Genomic DNA, 25062 nt, shown 5'->3' with positions numbered 1-25062 from the left:
ACGAACAGACGAACCCTCGAACGCAACACTGTAACACTTTGCGCATATCACTTTATCACTTTTGATTTTCTGTTTGCACTTATTTCACTGAACTCGAAACTTTAAGTGGTTTGTACCTGAAACACGCAATCCTATCCTTCATTAAAAGGTAGTAATTGTGAAAACAGTATTACAATGTAACAGAAAAACATAATGAAAGATAAAGAATTCAGTGGCTGGAAAAGAGACTAAACACTAGATCAAATAAACTACGTTTAAAATCTCTCACCGCATAAAGCCTGGGAACAAGAATAAAACTCTAGAAACGTTTTACCTTCTTCCCCTATATCGACTAGGGAGAAGAGCAAAAAAACGAGAACAACGTTACCCGCTTGAACGAAACGTTTATCCTCCTCTCTCTCCCTCCGTCTCTATCTCTCTCTCTCTCTCTCTTGACTTAGAACCTGAGAGATGAGCCCAATTATATATATCGTTAAAACATATTATTTGTTAAAGGAAAAAAACTGAAAGGTTTCCCAAATAAAAAGTTCCTTTATAGAATTAAAACCATTTAAGCTAAGAAAGAATGAACGAAACGCTAGAATCGGTTTACTCTTACTGCAACGTGAAACCGTGAAATACTCTCTCTCTATCGTAACGATAGAGCGCAAGTTGAACGTTCTGAACGTCAACAACTGCGGAGACTAAACAAAACGTTAGTTCAACTTTGAAAACAGTACGAGACTTATCAAAGAAATTCTTTCAAAAACATTAAAATTAAAATAGCATAAATTCTTAACAGGAAAAACGATATGACGAGCTCAATGTTAATTAACTTCGGTTCCAAGTAAGGACCGCCTACTATTAGGAAAGGTCGCATATAAACAAACATAAGAAAAAAAAATTTTTTATAAGTTTATAATAAAAGGAAAGTTAATCGAAGAGGCCTATAAATGGCGGAGAGATATAAAAAATGAAAGAGAGTCTATACTCTCTTCGACACCAACACTTCCGTCTAAGGGAAGGGTCGGCCATTTAAAAGTGAAAGAGAGTCCATACTCTCTTCGTCACCATAATTAAATCAAATTAATTCCAAAAGCTTGCTAAGCTAATGATAAAGCTTCCTGAATAGCGAAGGCTAAACTCTAGAGCAAATACATCACCAAATCGTGAACAATAACTCCAGAATCAACAGCGTATCCAAGTAGGTCTAGCCGGAGGCACGACAGAGGAAAAATTGAGTTCTTGTTGACAAGAAGTACTTGAGTACCTGCTCACAGATGGCGCTGTTGTGTACACCCCCACCTGTATAGCGATCGCTGGCGTATCCCGACCGTAGATTTCTGTCGGGCAACAGAGTTGACAGCTACATGATCATCGGGTAAGATTAATATTGAAAAATGTTATTTTCATTAGTAAAATAAATTTTTGAATATACTTACCCGATGATCATGTAGCTGTCAACTCCGTTGCCCGACAGAAATCTACGGTCGGGATACGCCAGCGATCGCTATCCAGGTGGGGGTGTACACAACAGCGCCATCTGTGGTCAGGTACTCAAGTACTTCTTGTCAACAAGACCTCAATTTTCTCCTCGGTCCACTGGTTCTCTATGGGGAGGAAGGGCGGGTCCTTTAAATCATGATCATCGGGTAAGTATATTCAAAAATTTATTTTACTAATGAAAATAACATTTTTCAATATTAATCTTACCCGATGATCATGTAGCTGATTCACACCCAGGGTGGTGGGTGGAGACCAGCATACATGTTAACAAAGAAGCTAAGTATCCCGTATTTCATTTTATTAGTTATTCAAAATAACAATATAAAATAAATAAGTACCTGGTAAGGAAGTCGACTTGAACCATTACTCTGCCTTTATTAAGTACGTCTTCCTTACTGAGCGTAGCGGTCCTCTTAGGATGCTGAACGACTCTTAGGTGCTGAAGTATAAAGGGCTGCAACCCATACTAAAGGACCTCATCACAACCTCTAACCTAGGCGCTTCTCAAGAAAGAATTGACCACCCGCCAAATCAACCAGGATGCGGAAGGCTTCTTAGCCGACCGTACAACCCAAAAACAACAATAAAAAGTATTCAAGAGAAAGGTTAAAAAGGTTATGGGATTATGGGAATGTAGTGGCTGAGCCCTCACCTACTACTGCACTCGCTGCTACGAATGGTCCCAGGGTGTAGCAGTTCTCGTAAAGAGACTGGACATCTTTGAGATAGAATGATGCGAACACTGACTTGCTTCTCCAATAGGTTGCATCCATAACACTCTGCAGAGAACGGTTCTGTTTGAAGGCCACTGAAGTAGCCACAGCCCTCACTTCATGTGTCCTTACCTTCAGCAAAGCAAGGTCTTCTTCCTTCATATGAGAATGAGCTTCTCTAATCAGAAGCCTGATGTAGTAAGAAACTGCGTTCTTAGACATTGGTAGCGAAGGCTTCTTAACAGCACACCATAAGGCTTCTGATTGTCCTCGTAAGGGTTTAGACCTTTTTAGATAGTACCTAAGAGCTCTGACTGGGCAAAGTACTCTCTCCAGTTCGTTACCCACCAAGTTGGACAGGCTAGGGATCTCGAACGATTTAGGCCAAGGACGTGAAGGAAGCTCGTTTTTAGCCAAAAAACCGAGCTGCAAGGAACATGTAGCCGTTTCCGATGTGAAACCTATGTTCCTGCTGAAGGCGTGGATCTCACTTACTCTTTTAGCTGTTGCTAGGCATACGAGGAAAAGAGTTTTTAATGTGAGGTCCTTAAAAGAGGCTGATTGGAGCGGTTCAAATCTAGATGACATAAGGAACCTTAGGACTACGTCTAGATTCCAGCCTGGAGTGGACAACCGACGTTCCTTTGAGGTCTCAAAAGACCTAAGGAGGTCCTGTAGATCTTTGTTGGTGGAAAGATCCAAGCCTCTGTGGCGGAAAACCGCTGCCAACATACTTCTGTAACCCTTGATCGTAGGAGCTGATAGGGATCTAACGTTCCTTAGATGTAACAGGAAGTCAGCAATCTGGGTTACAGTGGTACTGGTTGAGGAAACTGCATTGGCCTTGCACCAGCTTCGGAAGACTTCCCATTTAGATTGATAGACTCTGAGAGTGGATGTCCTCCTTGCTCTGGCAATCGCTCTGGCTGCCTCCTTCGAAAAGCCTCTAGCTCTTGAGAGTCTTTCGATAGTCTGAAGGCAGTCAGACGAACAGCGTGGAGGTTTGGGTGTACCTTCTTTACGTGAGGTTGACGCAGAAGGTCCACTCTTAGAGGGAGAGTCCTGGGAACGTCGACCAGCCATTGCAGTACCTCTGTGAACCATTCTCTCGCGGGCCAGAGGGGAGCAACCAACGTCAGCCGTGTCCCTTTGTGAGAGGCGAACTTCTGAAGTACCCTGTTGACAATCTTAAACGGCGGGAATGCATACAGGTCGAGATGGGACCAATCCAGCAGAAAGGCATCCACGTGAACTGCTGCTGGGTCTGGAATCGGAGAACAATACAATGGGAGCCTCTTGGTCATCGAGGTAGCGAACAGATCTATGGTTGGCTGACCCCACAGGGTCCAAAGTCTGCTGCAAACATTCTTGTGAAGGGTCCACTCTGTGGGGATGACCTGACCCTTCCGGCTGAGGCGATCTGCCATGACATTCATATCGCCCTGAATGAACCTCGTTACCAGCGTGAGCCTTCGATCTTTTGACCAAATGAGGAGGTCCCTTGCGATCTCGAACAACTTCCTCGAATGAGTCCCCCCCTGCTTGGAGATGTAAGCCAAGGCTGTGGTGTTGTCGGAGTTCACCTCCATCACCTTGTTTAGCTGGAGGGACTTGAAGTTTATTAAGGCCAGATGAACCGCCAACAACTCCTTGCAATTGATGTGAAGTGTCCTTTGCTCCTGATTCCATGTTCCCGAGCATTCCTGTCCGTCCAATGTCGCACCCCAGCCCGAGTCTGATGCGTCCGAGAAGAGACGGTGGTCGGGGGTCTGAACAGCTAACGAAAGACCTTCCTTGAGAAGAATGCTGTTCTTCCACCACGTTAGAGTAGACCTCATCTCTTCGGAAACAGGAACTGAGACCGTCTCTAGCGTCATGTCCTTTATCCAGTGAGCAGCTAGATGATACTGAAGGGGGCGGAGGTGGAGTCTCCCTAACTCGATGAACATGGCCAGCGATGAAAGTGTCCCTGTTAGACTCATCCACTGCCTGACTGAGCATCGGTTCCTTCTCAGCATGCTCAGGATGCACTCTAGGGCTTGGTTGATCCTTGGGGCCGACGGAAAAGCCCGAAAAGCTCGACTCTGAATCTCCATACCCAGGTAGACAATGGTCTGGGATGGGACGAGCTGGGACTTCTCTAAATTGACCAGGAGGCCCAGTTCCTTGGTCAGATCCATAGTCCATCTGAGATTCTCCAGACAGCGACGACTTGTGGGAGCTCTTAAAAGCCAGTCGTCTAAATAGAGGGAGGCTCTGATGTCTGCCAAGTGAAGGAATTTCGCAATATTCCTCATCAGTCTCGTAAACACAAGAGGTGCCGTGCTTAGGCCAAAGCACAGGGCTTGGAACTGGTACACAACCTTTCCAAAGACGAATCTTAGGAAAGGTTGGGAGTCTGGATGGATGGGGACGTGAAAGTATGCGTCTTTCAGGTCTAACGAGACCATCCAGTCCTCCTGCCTGACCGCTGCTAGGACCGACTTCGTCGTCTCCATCGTGAATGTCTGCTTGGTGACATAAGCATTGAGAGCACTGACGTCCAGCACCGGTCTCCAACCTCCTGTCTTCTTGGCTACAAGGAAGAGACGGTTGTAAAAGCCCGGGGATTGATGATCCCGGACTATGACCACTGCTTCCTTTTGTAGCAAGAGCGACACCTCTTGTTGCAACGCTAGCCTCTTGTCCTTCTCCTTGTAGTTGGGAGAGAGGTTGATGGGAGAAGTAGTAAGAGGGGGATTGAGGCAGAACGGAATTCTGTATCCCTCCCTTAGCCACTTCACAGACTGAGCGTCTGCACCTCTGCTCTCCCAAGCTTGCCAGAAGGTCTTGAGTCTGGCTCCTACTGCTGTCTGGAGAGGAAGGCAGTCAAAACTTGCCTTTTGCGGACTTGGAACCCTTCTTGGACTTGCCACGGTGACTGTCTGCACGGGTACCTCCTCTGCTGGAGGTTCTGCCACGAAAGGGCGGGATGAACCTAGAAGCAGGTGTATCAGCTGCTAAAGGGCGGAAGGGTCTAGGCACTGAAGGTAAGGTTTTAGCCTTACGTGCAGAAGAAGCCATGAGGTCATGCGTATCCTTCTGGATAAGAGAGGCAGCCATCCCCTTAATCAACTCCTCCGGAAACAGACACTTGGAGAGAGGAGCAAACAGCAACTCTGACTTCTGGCAAGGAGTGATACCAGCAGATAAGAAGGAGCACAGATGTTCTCTCTTCTTGAGGACCCCTGATACATATGAAGCCGCAAGTTCACCAGACCCATCCCGTATTGCCTTGTCCATGCTGGACATGATCAGCATGGCCGAGTCCTTGTCAGAAGGGGAAGTCTTCCTGCTTAAGGCTCCCAAACACCAATCGAGGAAGTTGAATATCTCGAAGGCACGAAAGACTCCCTTCAACATATGATCAAGATCAGAAAAGGACCAGCAGATCTTCGAACGTCTCATAGCCAACCTGCGGGGAGAGTCAACCAGACTTGAGAAGTCGGCCTGGGCAGAGGCAGGAACCCCCAAGCCAGGTTCCTCTCCCGTGGCATACCAGACGCTCGACTTAGAAGCCAGCTTGGGAGGAGGAAACACAAAAGAGGTCCTTCCCAGTTGCTTCTTGGAATGCAACCAGTCCCCCATAACCCTCAAAGCTCTCCTTGATGATCTGGCGAGAACAAGCTTGGTGAAGGCAGGCGCAGCAGACTGCATGCCCAGAGCAAACTCGGAAGGAGGAGAACGAGGGGTTGCAGACACAAAGTGTTCAGGATACAATTCTCTGAACAAAGCAAGGACTTTGCGAAAGTCTAAGGAGGGTGGCGAAGACTTGGGTCCTTCAACATCAGAGTGAGGATCATCCAGATGAGCAGCTTCATCCTCCGATACATCCTCATCCGAAAGTTGAGTTGTGAGTGGCAAAGGCAGAGCAGCAAGCTGAGCGGCTGAATCCTGCAGAACGGGTGCATGCGTACCTGCGGATCCATCATCATGCCTCTGCTGGACAGACTGTGAGCTGGCAACAACAAAAGCAGAGGGCCGGTGTGTGGGAGGGTCTGCGGTGGGCTGAGGAGCATGCGGTATGGTATGCAGAGCATGAGGTAAGGCATGCGGCTCATGCTGCATGGTATGCGGCTCATGCTGCATGGTATGCGGCTCATGCTGCCTGGTATGCGGAGCATGCTGTAAGGTCTGCAGAGCATGCTGCATGGGCTGAGGAGAATGCCGCATAGTGCTGGAACCCGGCAACTCCTGATGCGGCAGCTCACGCATGTTAGCAGATGGTGCAGCAAGAACATGCGTCTGGCAGTGAGGACTGCGCATCGGTGGAGGAGCTCTCACAGGTGGGGTGTGGGAGCAGGCAGCCGCAGTATCTGCTGAGCGCACAACCTCTGCGGGTTGTAGGTTAGCAGGAGAGGTGTTAACCTTCTCGGCATGATACTCCTGCATAAAAGCCGCAAGCTGAGACTGCATAGTCTGCAGCATGGACCACTTAGGGTCTACTGTGGTAGGAGCAACAACAGACGGAGCAGAGGCCTGTTGAGGGACCACTCTACCTCTCTTGGGAGATGTGCAGTCATCAGATGACTGCGGCGAGTCTGAACTGACCCAGTGGCTACACCTGGGCCGTTGGACTAGCTCGGAAGGGACCTTACGTTTGAGCGGTCGTGAGACCTTGGTCCACCGTTTCCTCCTGGAAACCTCTTCCACAGACGAGGAATGTAAGGGCTCATTCGTCTGGGAGTGGAAGGGACGATCCTTAGCAGATGCGTCCGCAACCACTGAGGATACATCCGTGCGCCGATCAAGGCCTGCCGAACCCTTTGGTCCTTCGACATTGCTTCTCCCCTGGGCTTGGGAGCTTGCAAGAGGTCCCGGACTGGGAGGACGACTGGCACGCACAGATGTACCCTCATGCGCAACACTGACACTGACACTATGCACAGCACTAGCACTAACACTTCCCACTGCACTCTTCGCTTTCAGCTCTCTGACATCTGCCAAGAGCTGATTGCGGTCACTAACCAACGACTCCACCTTATCACCGAGAGCCTGAATGGCACGCAACATATCAGCCATTGCAGGCTGAGCACTCGTAGCAGGTTCGGGAGTCACCACCACAGGGGAAGGAAAAGGTTGAGGGGCATGGGGAGAGGAAAAATCCACAGAGCAAGAAGAACTCCTCCTATCTCTCTCCTTCTCTAACCTACGTGTATATCTGAGGAATTCATTAAAATCGAATTCCGAAAGCCCAGCACATTCCCCACATCGAACTTCCAATTGACAGGATTTTCCCCTACAATTGGAACATACGGTGTGAGGATCTATAGAGGCCTTCGGAAGACGCCTATTACAAGTCCTAACACTACACTGCCTGTATTTAGGAACTTGGGAATGGTCAGACATCTTGAATTTAGAGGTAGTCAAGGGGGAATTCCAAAATAAAGCAAAGATCGTTAACCAATGAATCAAATTAATTCCAAAAGCTTGCTAAGCTAAGGATAAAGCTTCCTGAACAGCGAAGGCTAAATTTCAGAGCAAATACATCACCAAAACGTGAACAAAAGACTCCAAAATCAACAGCGTATCCATGTAGGTCTTGCCGGCGGCACGACAGAGGAAAAATTGAGGTCTTGTTGACAAGAAGTACTTGAGTACCTGACCACAGATGGCGCTGTTGTGTACACCCCCACCTGGATAGCGATCGCTGGCGTATCCCGACCGTAGATTTCTGTCGGGCAACGGAGTTGACAGCTACATGATCATCGGGTAAGATTAATATTGAAAAATATGTGGTTATGGGGTAATGTTGGGGTGAGATGTATTTTAATAATCATTCTATTATTGCTACAATTTTACTGGCTTCACAGTAAACTATATATAATTTTTCATTTCAATGATAGCAATAGTTATATTCTTTTCCCATTTTTCTGACAAGCTGATATTGCTACGTCTAGCAAGCTAGCCAACAAATGTTTCAAGATTCCTACTACTATGTATCAAGTACTTAACAATACGCAATACAAATCCATTACATTCAAAAGATGTGTCTAATAACGTTTAAGGAATTTATTTATAAAAAAAAAAAAAAAAAAAAAAAAAAAAAAAAAAAACCTGCTGTAGGAACTGTTGATACGTATGGAAGATTGCTCTCTAAAGGTAGCAAAATCAGCTAATTGTTTTCAGTATAAAAAATGAAATAAACTGCATACTTATCAGATTTTTCTTCTTTATTGCTCGATGAATCATTATCTTTTTTCTTCTTGGTCTTTTTCTCTTTTTTCTTGTCCCTTCTGCTTCGAAGAAACCCTGGAAGTAAAACATCAAAATTGATATTTCTGTAAAAATATTACAAACCTAAAAGCAGGTAATTAAAAAAATAAAAGCCATATTTACCCATAAAAGCCATCTACCACAAGAACAATCAAATAACAAAGCAGAAGATGAGAAGGCAATGTTGAAAAGCTTTTGTCAAATAGCAACATGCAAGACTGATTATCTTAATATGCAAATATGTAATAATGTGTGTATATATATATATATATATAATATATATATATATATATATATATATATATATATATATATATATATATATATATATATATATATATATATACATACAAATATATACACACACACACACACACACACATATATATATATATATATATATATATATATATATATATATATATATATATATATATATATATATATATATATATATATATATAATATATTATTAACTCAAATTTTAGAAATTTAGCTTTGCTTGCTTCCTATTGTTTCCTAACCATGAATAAATATATTTCAGGAAATTAATTTCAGATCAAAACTAAGACTTCTACAAACTTGCAATATTTAAAGTTATCGTTTGAAATCTTGTAAATTGCAATTACTGTAAATTCTAAAAATTCTGTTATCAATCTCAATGTACAAATTTATCAAAAGAAAATTAAAGATTAAAATAAAAACTAAAAAAAAATGTTATGCAGGACTTACTGTATAACATCTAGAAATGATTTTATCTATGGGGGAAAACCTATAAATGTGAAAAAGTATATTTCCTAATAGCAAATTTCCAAATCGTACTTGATCAAGCGCTACTGATATCAACAGCGAAACATAACCAAGAAAACTACTGTATGGTATTTGATCAATTCTAAAATATTTACAAAATAATCAAAAGGCTTAATCATGAAACTAGGAAATCCATTATAATCTTACATATGAAACTAGACACAGCTTAATATATTCCTTATGTGGTAATGCCAGCTGGGAATGAGGGTTATTAAAAATCAATTAGTCATGAAGTTTTGTATGATTGGTCTCGACTTTAGCCATGTTAAAATTAAGGACCTGATTAGAGTTGATTGAGCAATTTTCAATCAATATAATGCATACTTGTAGGTGATTGGCACTGTGGCGACTATGGGAATATATAAGGTGTCACTCTGAGTACATTACTGTTCTTGTTGTATTGTTACTTATGTTATACAGTATTGTATTTGTAAATGAGGTTGTCAAATAACTAGCCTGTAACTTAAGCTTACAATACTGCTAGATTTCAATTTACCCCATATACTGCTTATAGATCTATAGTTGGTGAATATCTCAAGATATTTAGTTAAAATTAAATCATGGATCAAATTACAAGGGATGACACTGAATCTTGAAAGTAATCAAAGTATGACTGAAATTGGTCCTAGGACTTATATTTTTGGTCCAGATCTTTTCAAGGAAACTTGTTATAACCTATATACAAATCAACTTTGGAGATATTGACCCTTATCTCAGCTTCAGTCGTGCAAAAATATTGGTATATTGTAAGTCTTTCAAAATTTTTGGAGATCAATCTATCATTAAGAAAAAATTCCATTCTCTTATTCTTTTTAATATAACTTCCAGATTTGGTCTTTAGCTGCTGCCTCATAACTCAAAAAAAAAAATGGATAGAAAACTTCCATTCAATTAATTATTAATTTTGTATCAATTTCTGGCACCATCACTAAGTAGATCACTGTATAATATTTAAACATTTTACATCATTCTGATTAATCTTTGCATTCAGATCTTCCCAGATAATACAATACACCACTTGATGCTTATAAACACTTGATTCTCACACATTTTCCTTTTCTTTTTTATGTGCAATACGAGAGATTTTCTTTCGAAGTTTGTGTTTTACATGTAATCAAGTTATGGAATGATCAACTTAGTAACATAGTTGCTTGTTGAAAATTCAGAAATTCAAACTGAGTAATAATTTTTTTTGTTGAACAAGATCACATGCGACTCATTTCATAATCCAAATATTTTATCTACATTACTCTTACTGATTTTTCTTGTTGGTGTTTGAGTGTGTGGCCCCCTTGTACATAAGCAGTCACATCCTTATAGGGTAGCCCAAAAATACTGTTCACTACAAGCCCCTCAACTCTCACTTATCGTCTCCATCGATGCGCTAAATAAGCGAGTCTCCTGGATAAAGGCATTTGGTGCCTCCCTAATGACGAAGTATACACTGGAGATTGGCATTCATCCCAGATCCTGGATACCTATTTTTGTGATTCTTCAATGGTATCAAACAGCCGAGCCACAGACTAGCTCATCGAGGAATCCCTTTGCCATCACAGCTACTTAGAGGATTCTTATTTTTTACCATATTAACCCCTCAGGGAAACTCTAAAAGTTGTTGGCAAACAAAAACATATCGTAACCCACTTGCGTTGTTATCTACATAAAAAAAATATTAAGGTATGGATCCAGAGATTAAAACTGATTTGATGGCAACACATTTACTAATAAGCTGGCACCAACCTGCTAGACTAATGGCTGGCTAGCTTTTTACTATGTTGTATTTATATTTTGGTGAGGAAAAAAATAGTTATATACAAAAGGTTAGCTCTAAATTGATAATGTAGTTACTCTTTGTCCAATAATCACCATGTATTTATACAAGAAGAAAATATTTCATAACTTTTTATACAGTAAACTTTTCCACGGAGAAAAAATTTCTAGGTTATAAGCATATATGACAAATAGTTTAGCCAATCATACAGTAAGCTTTCAATAACTATATTATATTTTTATCTGCCCAATTCCCAGCTAGTTTTGACAAAGTTTTTGAAAAACTAATTTTTTAAATACTGATGACCAAAATTCTCAATAACATCAACAACTGTTACATATATTTTTCATAAGAAAAGAACTCTTAATTAAAGTCTTGGCACTGAATTTCATTTCGGAATTTTCAGTTCAACATTCACAGCGTAAGTATAGATTTAGTTAACCAAACGAGAGGGTATTGTTTCACATATTTGGTCATCAACAGTTTCATAAAAGGAAACTTAAACCTATTACTTCATTATGAGACATCAGTTCTTCACAATATAACCTATTTAAATTTAAAACTGAAAAAAATGGTGCTATAACACTGGCAAAAGAAACAATTGCTAAATTGCAAATCTGTTCTTAAAATGTAAAGCTAGCATTTAAGGAGAGCAAGAATAAATGATAATTAAGCAGTGATAAGACCATACCACTATGAAACTTTTACTGGAAAAGAATGTGATATTCAGTCATCAACTTGATAAAATGATATCTTTCAAAATGAAAGACAGACAAAATAAACAACTGCTAAATTGCAAATCTGTTCCAAAAACGTAAAGCTAGCATTTAAGGAGAGCAAGAATAAATGAAAATTAAGCAGTGATAAGACGATACCACTATGAAATTTTTACTGGAAAAGAATGTGATATTCAGTCATCAACTTGATAAAATGATATACTTTTAAAATGAAAGACAGGCAAAAAATTGACAACAGCTTATGCAGCTCATTTCTCTAAAGGAACAGCAAGAAGCAAGAAGCATGAAGAATAGCAGGTAACCTATAGCTAACAAATTAAGAGAATTGCAATAAAGGTTCACCATCGCGGTTAAAGACCCTTCATAATGCTGACAACTGGTAGTTCTTAAAACTAATTAACAAAAACACACTTCTTAATGAGATCAAAAAGTTATTTTGATACCCAAGTCAGTCATGTGAATAAAAACTTTCAAAGTAAAATATTTTTTACCTGATAACCATCCACTGTACCTTCATATAATGTAAAGTATTGGATCAACATAAATTCAAAAGCATGCTTCAGGCAACTTGTTAATGATTCTGCAAGCACATAAAATCTAAACCATAAAAGCAAGATCAATTCATGAAACTGCTTTCCCTTCTGCTGGTTAAAGACCTGCATGCTGGTCTCATGCAATATTAATATACATATAAAAAGGTGTCTGGTAAACAAATTTATGATCTGATTATTATTAGAAAATCCACCTGCAACTGAAAACTGTACTTTGAAATCTTACTCATTACAAAATGGAACTCTAGAATATTATATATGCCACAATAAAATAAACTAATGGTATATGAAATAATCTATACTGGAACATACTCAGAAACTAGTTTTCCAAATTAAATTATACAATGCAATATACTTTTTCAGAAATAAAATGATAAAATATGTTTCAATGTGCTATAAATTAGTATAAAACTGTAATATATCATTTAAATTAATAACCACCAAAAACAACCTCCAGACATACTTTAAAAAAAAATATGACATAAAAGTATTACTATTGTGAATGAGATATTTCATGCTAAAGAATGGGCTTGATTTTAAGGCATACTGCGCTTAATTCTTTTTTTCTATAAAGATATTCAAGTAATATTCAAATAATTTTACCACTTTAATTTTTTCACCTTTCTGCAAAGTTTCTACCAAATTTGCTAGTATCAAGTTGATCTTTCAAAATTGGACTTCACTAAATAATCAAATTGAAAAAGTATGTTATATGTCAGAGGAAATGTAAAGCCATATCATAATACTAATAAAAGCAGACTCCACAATTATTTCAACACTTCAATGCTTGAATGATAGTTATTCCAATTTTTTTCATTACAGTTAGCATGAGACAGCATCTGAACAACCTTCAAAGTCTTGTTACCAGACTGCAAAAAATTTCATATAAAATGGTAAAAATTTCATGAAATTATCAATTCAATACCATCTTTAACAGAAGGCAACAGCTTCTAAGTACCTGAGCATGTATGCAACACACCACTAAGGAATATGCTCATTAATATTTTCAAGTTGCATTAAAAAACATTTCAAACAATTTGTTCAGTAAAGTATTACGTAAATTCAAAATACAGTACAATGATATCTATGTTTTATACTATCAATTAAATTAGCTGAATGAAAACCGGAGATGAAAATCATCACAAAATACTTACGCTTTTGTATACACGGAGAAACCACATCATGTATAATGCTTCTATAGATAAATATAAATAATGATACAACACTGGTAACTTTAAAGTTTCCTTAAGAAAAATTTCCCCATATTCCACCTTAAATTGTTTTAAATATTTTTGAGATAGTGACAGTTTATATACATGTGTTAAAGCTCATGTAAGGGAGTGTACATTGTAATGACCACAAACAAATGTACAGCTCCTTGACATCGCAATATATAGCTTTTCAAATTTCACAAAGCTAGATAAAACAACTGACATATTATAAAATGGCAAAACCTGATTAAAAAATAAAAAAAAAATTATTGGCCTTCAAATAGAATATTACTCCAGAGTTTATTTTTTGGTCAACTCATATACAAGTACCCAAGGTAGAAGTGTATACATTTTCTGTATTTGCAATAATTCTGTGCAAATACGCTAAAGATGTAAACAAAACAAAGGGCTGGTTTTAACAGTACCATGTATTTAGACAAACACTATTAAGTCACTGAATGCTTTAACTTTTTTTTTAAGTTTTTTCAACCTTTACAAAGGATATCGTACTTGTAGTGATATTCAACATTGCCAGACCACTTCCATAAAAATAAACCAATCTTGTACACCTTACCCGAAAAAAGGTGATACTTAATGGCAATTAATGTAATATATAAAATGCCTTAACATTAAGTGTAGTATCAGAACTATGGGGATAAGGGGGAAGGTGTTTGCCATTGAGCTCGGCCATTGATGTACGACTACTCATTTGAATAGTAGCCTATTATTTTTAGGTAGTTAGGTTTGAACTTCCAGACGGAATGGTTGGCTTCACTAACTTTATGGACTTGAACAACACCAAAAGAGTGATGGAAAATTTATAATTTTCCTAATTCTATTAAATATCAGTTTGGTGCATCTTACACACGTTTTTATTCTTTCTAAAGATAGTTTTATAAATCTTAAACAGGGGTTAATGGTTTTCAGGACTACATTAGAAATTTAGAAATGACAATACAATAGCATAAAACAGTATACATCAGCTGTAGTGTTTTATAATGTGAAACTTTTAAAATCTTAAACCACATGCCAATACTATAACCCAAGGTACTTTACCTGGTTTTCCTGTGAAAGGTATAGGATTACAGTGTTCAGTACTAGCATTTTAGAAAATGGGTCAAAATTGCTAAGTTTACTTCTCAGCTAAATTAGTATTTTAGCATAGAAGTTCCACATAGGATATGTCAGTCACACTAACCAGTTGTATATAAAAAACTAACTGTGCATGCCCAAGCTATCATCTAATCTAATAGTAGTCCATTGTAGCCGATGGCAACATTTAAAGTTCAAAAGTAATTTACATTAGGATGCAGTCTATCAACCTGGGAAAGGTATGATCCAAAGGGAAGCTCTCGGATAACTACTGCAACTTTAGCAAAAAACACAGGTATTTATATGCTCCCAAAGGTCACATAAGGGAGATAATTGCATGTGTACATTCACCAGGTTTTGTCATTGGTGTTGAGTGTTGCATGCAACTTGAAAGCCATTACAGTTAAAGTGGTATCTAGGGTTGACATTGGTAAAAAAAATTTACAATATAACGGCAATGAAGACAGTCGAAATTAGCGTGTTGCATTCAACGACTTTTGTCGTTCAAGTTGATTGGAGTCCTGTAGAGAGTGGGGTTCCCCTGCTGTATGGGCCCGGAAAAGCAGCCATCAAAGTAAGTACTTAGAAGAAAGGGAAAGTATCCCTCTGTACTTGTATTTGCATTGCTGTTGCGTGTGCATTTCTTGGCTATTCAACACCCTGTGAAGCACACATGCACATGAAAGAGGGTGACTTTCCCGAGATATATAGATTTTAGGCAGTCAATGGTGATCAAGCCCCCTTTTCCACAAATGTTTAAACATAATTCCTTTCCTGTTGTCTATCAAGCACCTCATATGAGGAACTGGGGCAGTCCCAGATATTCAAATGAAGTGTGGTATACTCAACCTTTGTGAATTTCACAACCCTTGAAGAATATATGTCATTGCAGTTTGGTGGGATAATAAAGAATCCTTAACCTGTCACAATGAAATGAACATTTTGAGAAGCACACTTTTGAAGATGTATGATCATGACACAAGTTGTGGCTAAAACAAGTTACCAACTGTTTTCCCTGCCAAGCATGGACCTCTGACATTTTTACATACTAAAAGATTCTGACATTCAGCCTTGAATGCCCACACAATATGCCACAAAGGCCAATGCTTAGGACATACCTATCTCCTCTCCAGGATTGGTCACCCTGTTACCATCAGAATGGTTCCTATGGAAAACAATATAAGGGAAGCTTTGCCATGCTTAATTGACATAAGTAAATTCTTGGTAGCAGAAGTAGTCTCTAAGGTGACAACATTAAGGCACACGAAGTGGTCTTGCTGTTGGAAATGGCATCGTTCCTTGCCAGTGAATAAGGAGGAGGAAACCTCTGAAGAATTTTCCAACCTCATCTCTCCTCCTTTCCTCCTAGAGCTGTGAATTACCAACACTCTGCACCCCTTCCTTTTCCTGAAGTCATTGGCGAAGAAATCAAGTGAAAAGTTATCATGGAGACAAGAGCAGCATTTTGACAGGAGACATGCATCCTTGTCTTTGTTTACTTCCTTAGCTTCCAAGTCTTCCTTGCGACAATGGAAGTTTCTATTCCAAAACAAATTGTTTCAGCAGCAGTGATAAAAGATCTGCTCGCCCACTTCTAATTATCACAGAAGTCTTACCAGCCCATTATGTCTCCCTCATTTGTGCTGGTAAAGGAAGATGGGCTGCAATCAAGTCTCTAAGGAAGAGGTGATAGGAGCTGAGGTCTGTCTCTCCCTCATCATAGAACTGACCAGTGGTGGCTTTTTCCTAACGAAATTAATGTCCTGGCAGGAGACAGGGATGAGCTCTGGGTTGGTGAGATCTATATCCACTAAGGCGAGAATTCTGGGCAGTGGATAGGCGAGGTAATCGTATGTTAATGAAAAAAAAGTCAAATTATCAATACTTGAAAGTAATGTGACTGACCTGTAGTTTAAAATTATATGCGGCTTTTCCAATTATCCTGGTGAAGAACTATGTGAATCAGTTTGAACTTTATAGATACAAGAATGATATATAAATCAAATATGACTGGCTTCAAGTTTCTATATCATCGGCATCAGAATACCTGCCTGAGAGTGTAAGCCTCCCCTCTATAACTTTATTACATTAATATAAAAAAACCAAAGGGTTGTTTATGTGTGGTAGGGGGCACATTTATTATTTACACAAAGGGCAGGTGGTGAAAGAATAATACCACAGTAATTCAGAATAAAAAATTCTGGTTTTCTCTGCCAAAAGTGATGAGGAACAGAATTTTAAAAGCATTTTTTTTCATTTCTACCCTCGCCTGTTTATAAGCTACAACTGAGGCTTGTTTTAACAAGCACTATTATTTCTATGAACTCCCCATGATGTTCAAATTACTTCTCTCTGGAAGCTTGGTTTTATTGAAAAAAAAAAAAAAAAAATCCAATTAGAAATGGTACTTTAAGGAGCATTTCACTGGGCGACACAGGTCCCTCGCCCAGAAATAGATTTTTCCTTCGTCAAAATCCCTTTTTCTTCCATTCAATAGTTATTCCTCTAGAGAAGTAATGAGATACTCTTGTTGTTAATGGCAACTACTGAGAGTTATGAGGCCAAAGATCCTTTCCTTGCAGCCTCTAAGTCAAAACTATTCCCAATCCTAGAGACCATTTGTTTAGAAGAACCTGACTCTTCATTCTTAACAGATCCAATAAGATTGATTTTCCCAGAATAAACAAAGGGAGAAGGTTTACTCCTCTTACTTTGTTCAAGTCAATAGCATCTTCCTTATCCGGTACAAGAATCAAGACCTTGTTAACCCTTGATTCTGGACATGGCCCAGTGCCGTCGTATTGTCTGACAACATTGCCACGATCTTTTCTTCCCTACCAACAGTGGTTCCTGGTCCTGCTGGGCCTAGAATATTCCAAGAAAACTTTGGTAACTGATACGAAGAGGCGACTCCTGCAACCTCCATTTCCTTAAAAGATATTGATCTCGAGTTGCTCTCTATTCTTCCTGTGAAACGTCTGGAAGCAGAAAAAGGTCAGGGATTTTCACTTCCAAAGAAATTCCCTTGGATAACTGCCTGAAATTGTACCACTAACTCAACATTTGAAATTGGTTCTTCATCACTGGAATTGAGATTGAGTCTAGATCAACTATTCTGTTTCAATACAGAATGAGAGAAGTTGGGAAATCCTCATCTTTAAAATTCCCATAAGAAAAAATTACTCTGAATCCTAGAAGTTTCATCCATTACCAATAAAAGACATAAAAATTTTCTCAGATGGAAAAAATCCAAAAGGAACTGTCTCCATTATCATTCCGAAATATATCTTTTCGGAATTGGAACCAGAATGAATTTTTTAAACATACCAGGTCTCCATCAGTTCCAGCAACCTGAGTAACCGCATTAGCTGATCCTTAATCTTTTCCAACAAATCCTTCGAAAATAGCAAATCATCCAGTTACTAAAAACTTTAGTCCTAAAAGCTCTAACAATTTTGAAATGGGGGTGGTGATGACTTGAGACACCGTCCTGAGACCGAAAGATAGGCACTTCAACTGGTAAACGTTTGACTCAATGACGCAACAAGGGTATCTTTAGAATCAAGATGAAGAGGATGTAAAAGATGCCTTTGAGAAGTCTATAGAAAACATCTAATTTTCTTTCTTTATAAACTCAGACTACCGAGGGAGTTTCCATGGAAAACTATGTCAAAACTGTAAACCTGCTGTTAGTCGAGACATCTAGAACTAGTCTCCAATCCCCTGTAGCTTGGGGACTAGGAATAAACTGTTGAAAATCTTAAAGAGATTTTTTTCCACTTTTCATAATTTCTAGTTTCAAAATTTGTGCCTTTGTGCTATTTGTTGAATAAGTTGGCAATAGGATAGTTTCTTGGACAAGGAAGGATTGATAGTCTAAAAGAATTCAGTAACCTTCTTTGACTACAGCAAGCACCGACGGATCGGGACGAAGGCTCTCCCAAAGATGACGAATGCGAGTCATCATCATTATCATATCTGCTATAATCAATTAGCCTAGTCTTCTCTGGAATTCCCCATTACCAAATGCAAGTTTTTTTTCTAGCTCTAAACTTTAATTTGGTCAGTAACTACAGAAATATAATTGCCCAAAAAAGCACAGTGAGGCCTTTACACTCCTCAAACCAGTTACTTAAATTACAAAACTGACCCCAACACGAGAATCAGAGAGAATGCGCACTATGATTACTCAGAAATAATTCCATTGAACAATCTACACAGTAGTTACTAAAAATAAAAAAAAATAAAATAGATTTTTAACCACACTAAGAAACCTAAAGATAAACAATCTGGTAAAGTGTGTTGGCAAACGGAAGTTGACGCAGAAATTGAAAAGACAAATAGCCTATGGCTTAACAAGCCTTAGTGGTTGCCACTAACCACAAGATTGTCTCATTACTCTAATAGAGGCATAAGTTTACTGAAAGGAAAGAAAACAGGAATTTGTTTCAGTTTTAGAGGAAAGTGTCTCGTTTCTAAAGAAATGCAATACAGTATGAACATCAGGGGAGGTTCATAGAAATAATAATAAGAGCATGTCAAAACAAGCCTCTGCTATGGCTTACAAACATATTTACTAATGATATCAATTAATGACTAAAATGACAGTAAAAAACTGGTATCAATCTGGTAAGGCTAATACAGTACAGTATATCTAAGATACACTTGTAGTCTCGGAAAGATTATTTTTTCATTCCACTACTCTTTAAATTATAGGGTCTTCAATCAGGTTTCCTATGTACCGCTACAAAAAATTTCTTTCAGTGCAAGCTGCATACTCATTCCAAAAATCCTGAAAAATATGACACTGCCTAGAATTTTTCTGTCCCACCTCAAAAATAACTTTTACAAAACCATAACACAAGCTTGGAATAAAGTTCTTTTGAACTAAAATTAAAACTGCTACTGTAATTTGATCCCACATGATACTAACACAATGCAATTGCAATGACAATAAATTCTTTTTCCACTACTACTTTTTTTGACAAATGATACACTTATCTAATAGTGTTTCTGAAAATATTGAATAACGTAAGTTAAAAGTGTTCCCAAAACTCGGGAAATTTTTTTTTATAACAGAATTTGAATCAATGTTTTTTATTCTGCTGACAATGGTCAACAAAAGTGTATAAAATTAGGAATCCAAATATCATATATAGGATCATTTTTCAGCTGCCAAAAACCAAAAGGTGGGTCAATATCCACATAAATTATGTACAATTTTATCATTATAATATGCAACCTAGATTCTGAAAATCACATGAACACCATTTTTATATGAATGTACTTAAAAGTCTATGGCACGGCTGGTTTATGATGAATCTAGATGTATACAATTTCTCCTACAATAATTTTAAGATAGAACAAAGCTCAAAACATGACAAATAATGTGACTTTCTAGTTTTCAAACACCAAATTGCATAATCAAAGATGAATAAACTAAACTCATTTCCTATGCCAAAGGACAAAAATCAAAGTTACAAATAACTACAGTACGGCAACTAAAGACAACTGCTACAAAAATGCTTTAAATAGCTACAAAAGAGCACACTCAATATATTAGTGATATGCATCAAGATGCAAAATAGCAAAACAATTGGATTCTTGAGCCTAAAATTCAGGGCTTGAAACTCAATACAGTAGCAACAAATTTATAAACTTCATTCCTTAAACCTTGTGGAAAACAGGAAAACTTAAAAAGGTTCCCATTCTTTCAATTAATCTAATTAATGAGAAAGTACAACAAATTAAAATAATCTATCTTAAGAGAATATTTGACCGACCAATACATTGACAAAAATTGCAATAACACCTAGAAAATTTTGTAAGCTGTCTTTAAACATTCATAAATTTACAAGCCATTATTTTTGCATTTTTATCTCCCACACTTAATACGGCCTTCAAAGGAAGTTTAAGAATTTCAATCAATAAAATTCTTTGGGGTTTTAATAGATCTTTGCCTCACTAAATAAACTAGCTTTAAAATAAAAATATATCCGATTCAGCTGCCACATTAACACAACCGATGAACCAGGATGAAATTCATTAACATGTATAGTAAACTTCTATATTGTACTTTTAAATTTTACATCCACACTAGGGTCTCTATTATGCTATGCAATGCATCTCCATCTTAGAAATGTACTCCTACTTCATTAATATCGAAGGGTGGTGCGATTATGATTTTCTTTAAATGTCCACATACTGTATATTATATTGTACAGGAATGTTTCCTTAACAACATAAAAAATTTTCAAGTCCCTAGCATTTATAATTTTCTAGATAAACCTCCCAAGCACCTAAATCAAAAAATTTGCTGTGAAGATATTTCACTGATTTTTGGCTCAATAAACATTTGGAAGTTCCGTTTTCCTTCTTTACTTTATGCAGTATATGCAAAAAGAATATCAATTTCTAACAATAACTAGAACATTGAAATATGCGATATAAGAAAAGGCTTTACTCCAAGTACAAAACATTATCTCCTCCTACGTCTATTGATGCAAAGGGCCTCACAAAACATAACACATTAACCCTTTTACCCCCAAAGGACGTACTGGTACGTTTCACAAAAGCCATCCCTTTACCCCCATGGACGTACCGGTACGTCCTTGCAAAAAAATGCTATAAAAATTTGTTTTTCATATTTTTTGATAATTAAGGCTGTTAGAGCAATTTAAAAAAAATATACTGCAAAATGTGCTGGGAAAAAAATAACCCCCTGGGGGTTAAGGGTTGGAAATTTCCAAAAACCCCGGGGGTAAAAGGGTTAAATTAAATAAGAATTCTAATGATTTTTGGATAGAAGTATCAATAGATACATTATACAGATGAAAATGCAAAGTACAGTACATGGGTATAAGTGACAATGATAAAGGCATATATGAATTAAATTATCTATAATGTAAATGACTGGTCTATACTTTTTTATGTTACCTTGAAAATCACTGAAAAAACTTTTGTTGAAAATCTTTAGCAAAAAAGAATGAGCAAGAATGTATTATTTTTCTTTGTGGATTAAGAGATTTACCACATGAATCTTTACGTTCTTGAATCTTTCATTTATTTTTCTTCATGACCTTCACTAGAACTTTTTTTCCCTTTTTTACTGATATTTATGTTTTAGATGACTTCACTAACAAATCTAGTTCTTCATATTGATATTTACTTATACAGTTTTATGGCAGGAAAATACAATTTTTCCACTTTTACGGTACAATGACTAACACTTTAATCTTTATTATTATACTCTTTTTAGTATTCTTTTAGCTTTTATATTCCTTTCTGAAATCCTCTACCATCCGCTTCTGAGAAAAAACAGTGGGGTTGACAAAGAAAAACCTATTTTATGGGAGGTGCTGTGTAGTCTCCAAGGACTTTCCTATAAAATGCAAGAACAGGTACCATATATTTCTGCATATAAGATGACATTTAACTCCTAAAATTCACCCACGAAAATTGGGGGCTGTCTTATACTAACATTCTAAAAATTAAATCTTGAATTCCAAGTTATTTTTATTGGTAGACTAGATTTAGCCTCAGTGCGATAATCATTCTTATACATGAAAAAATTCACATTATAGAATAAAATAATAAAAGTAATAATTCCATTTTTACCTTATAAATAATTAGCATATCGTCACAACACATAATCTATTCTACAAATAATTCTGTATTGATAAAATCAACTTTTTTCTATGACAGCCCAGCAGAGAAAATGTAAACATAGTCAGCTGATTCGAACTACTGCTATCAAGGATATGCTCACATATGAAAAACAAAAAGCATTATGAATATAATCTACTAAAAGTTATTAGTATTATTAGATGTCACTTGGATGTACAAATGGATTCATTTGCTTATTATGATTGGTAATTTAACGGTAATTTTATACAACAGAAGAGAAAAATTCATTGGAATTTGCCCTAATTTTTTACCTCTTCTTATCTAAAGGTCATCTTATACACAGAAATATCTAGTACAGTACTCCAATACAACATGAATAATAAAGATATATGGTTTCCCTTGCTCTAGGGCCAGTGTATCAATGTGCAAAGCATGGACTTAGTGTGTATAAGGGAAACGCTCTATGCTTTTCTAACTATGACTGCTGCTTGGCTGCTATTAATAATCATAATCATAATAATAATAATAACAATAATAATAGTAGTAATGATAATAATCATCATCTCCTCCTACGCCTATTGACGCAAAGGCCCATAAAGATGGTTAGCTGGTAAGGAAAGATTTGTCAAAGCTGAAAGATTATGTCTGGCAAATCTTTAGTCAATTTAGTGCCATTTTGAGGTCTACTACTTAAGAACGGTGAGTTGACCTCACACTAAAGAAAGCCTTGTTAATATTATAGTAGTTTAGTGTAAAAAACATATTCATAAGAGGTCACAGCACTATGGAGGGAATTGGTAAAATCAAAGGCCTAGTAATATTCATGTAAACAGTATATATGATTTTTTAAAATGTTGAAAGTACAGTACTACATGTAGGCTATTCAGTAAAGGAAAAATACAACTTTAATAAGGATTGGATTACAATAAACTAAATTGGATTAGATTTAAAAATTTAGGTTATTTAGCTCACTTCTAGGGCCTGTGAGGCCAATTCAGTGCCAAGAGTGTTTAGGATAAAACCAAAATTACACTATGATGTTAAAATGAGAAGAGGTTGGGCAGCTATATGGAGGAAAGGAAGCAAGAACAAAGGTAAAAGTAGAAGAATTCAAATCCAGTGAAGCTAGGGGACGAAGGATGACAGCAAAGACCCTCATGTAATACCTGAAATGCAAAATGATCGGTCCACTGGCAGTACTACAGTACCTCCTACTGTATTATTATTATTATTATTACTATCCAAGCTACAACCCTAGTTGGAAAAGCAAGATGCTATAAGCCCAGGGGCTTCAACAGGGAAAAATAGCCCAGTGAGGAAAGAAAATAAGGAAATAAATAAATGAAGAGAACAAATTAACAATAAATCATTCTATAAAAGTAACGTCAAAACAGACATGTCACATATAAACTATTAACAACATCAAAAACAAATATGTCATAAATAAACTACAGTGATACCTCGGTAGTCGAACGACTCTATACTCGAACAATTCGGAGTTCGACCAAAATTTTCGAGAAATTTTTGCTGCGGTGCTCGACCAAAAATTCGGTACTCGACCAGCCGAACACGTGACGACCGCATGGGCTTTGTGATGATCGCGCCATCTCGGCCACTCTCGCTTGTTCGGGAAGCATCAGTTCTCTCGAGAGCGTCACTCAGACAACGCGCGATCAGCATTCGTTGTGATTTAGTGATTTTCAGTGCTTTTAATTGCTTTTTTAGCTTTCATAATGAGTCCCAAGAAAGTAATGAGTGTTAAGGGGAAGGAGAAGAGGAAAACAGTGCGAACAACGATCGAGTTGAAGAAGGAAATTATAGCGAAATATGAGAATGGTGTACGAGTGTCCGATTTAGCGGTAGAATACGGAATGGCGAAGTCGACCATTTCTACGTTTTTAAAGCATAAAGAAATGATTAAGAAGGCGAATGTTGCAACGGGAGTTACGGCGGTAACTAAGCAAAGGCCACAAGTGATTGAGGAGATGGAAAAGTTGCTTTTAATATTTATTAAAGAAAAACAGTTGGCCGGGGAAAGTGTTAGTGAAGCGTTCATTTGTGAAAAAGCGTTGCATATCTATGAAGAATTAGTGAAGAAAAGTCCGAGTACCAGTGAAAGTGATTCATTTACATTTAAAGCGAGCAGGGGTTGGTTTGAAAAGTTTCGTAATAGAACAGGTATTCATCGTGTTACTAGGCATGGGGAGGCAGCTAGTTCGGATCAAATTGCAGCCGATAAATACGTGGGGGAATTCGATCGGTACATAAATGAACAAAATTTGATCGCACAACAAGTCTTTAATTGTGATGAGACTGGGTTATTTTGGAAGAAAATGCCAGCCAATACGTACATTACCAAGGACGAGACGAAGATGCCAGGTCACAAGCCAATGAAAGATAGGCTAACATTGTTGCTGTGTGCAAATGCAAGTGGCGATTGCAAGATCAAACCCTTGTTAGTGTACCACTCGGACAACCCCCGGGTGTTCAAACGAAATAATATTTGTAAAAGTGCACTACCAGTTATGTGGCGCTCGAACACTAAATCTTGGGTCACAAGACAATTCTTTACTGAGTGGATAAACGAAGTGTTTGCCCCCCAGGTTAAGGCTTACCTCATTGAAAAGAGCTTGCCAATGAAATGTCTTCTGGTTATGGACAATGCTCCTGCACATCCTCCAGGTCTCGAGGATGACTTGAAAGAAGAATACAGCTTTATCAAAATCAAATTCTTGCCCCCCAATACTACTCCCATACTCCAGCCCATGGACCAACAGGTCATTTCAAACTTCAAAAAACTCTATACCAAGG

General features: G+C 37.8%; 1 protein-coding gene across 6 annotated transcripts in view; it reads right to left on the bottom strand.

The window, feature by feature from the left end:
• The window catches only part of LOC137616684 (F-BAR domain only protein 2), a 184766-nt gene that overhangs the window by 66030 nt on the left and 93674 nt on the right, over positions 1-25062 (bottom strand). For all 6 annotated transcript variants that reach the window (XM_068346631.1, XM_068346632.1, XM_068346636.1 and 3 more), the window contains one exon: positions 8393-8489. In XM_068346631.1, the coding sequence (XP_068202732.1) occupies positions 8393-8489 (97 nt within the window). The remainder of the gene's footprint in view (positions 1-8392; positions 8490-25062) is intronic.

The sequence above is a fragment of the Palaemon carinicauda genome, chromosome 22, assembly GCF_036898095.1.
Source record: "Palaemon carinicauda isolate YSFRI2023 chromosome 22, ASM3689809v2, whole genome shotgun sequence".
In the NCBI taxonomy this organism is placed as follows: Eukaryota; Metazoa; Arthropoda; class Malacostraca; order Decapoda; family Palaemonidae; genus Palaemon; species Palaemon carinicauda.
The sequence above is the reverse complement of the archived record's forward strand: the minus strand, read 5'-3'. Positions and strand labels throughout refer to the sequence as shown.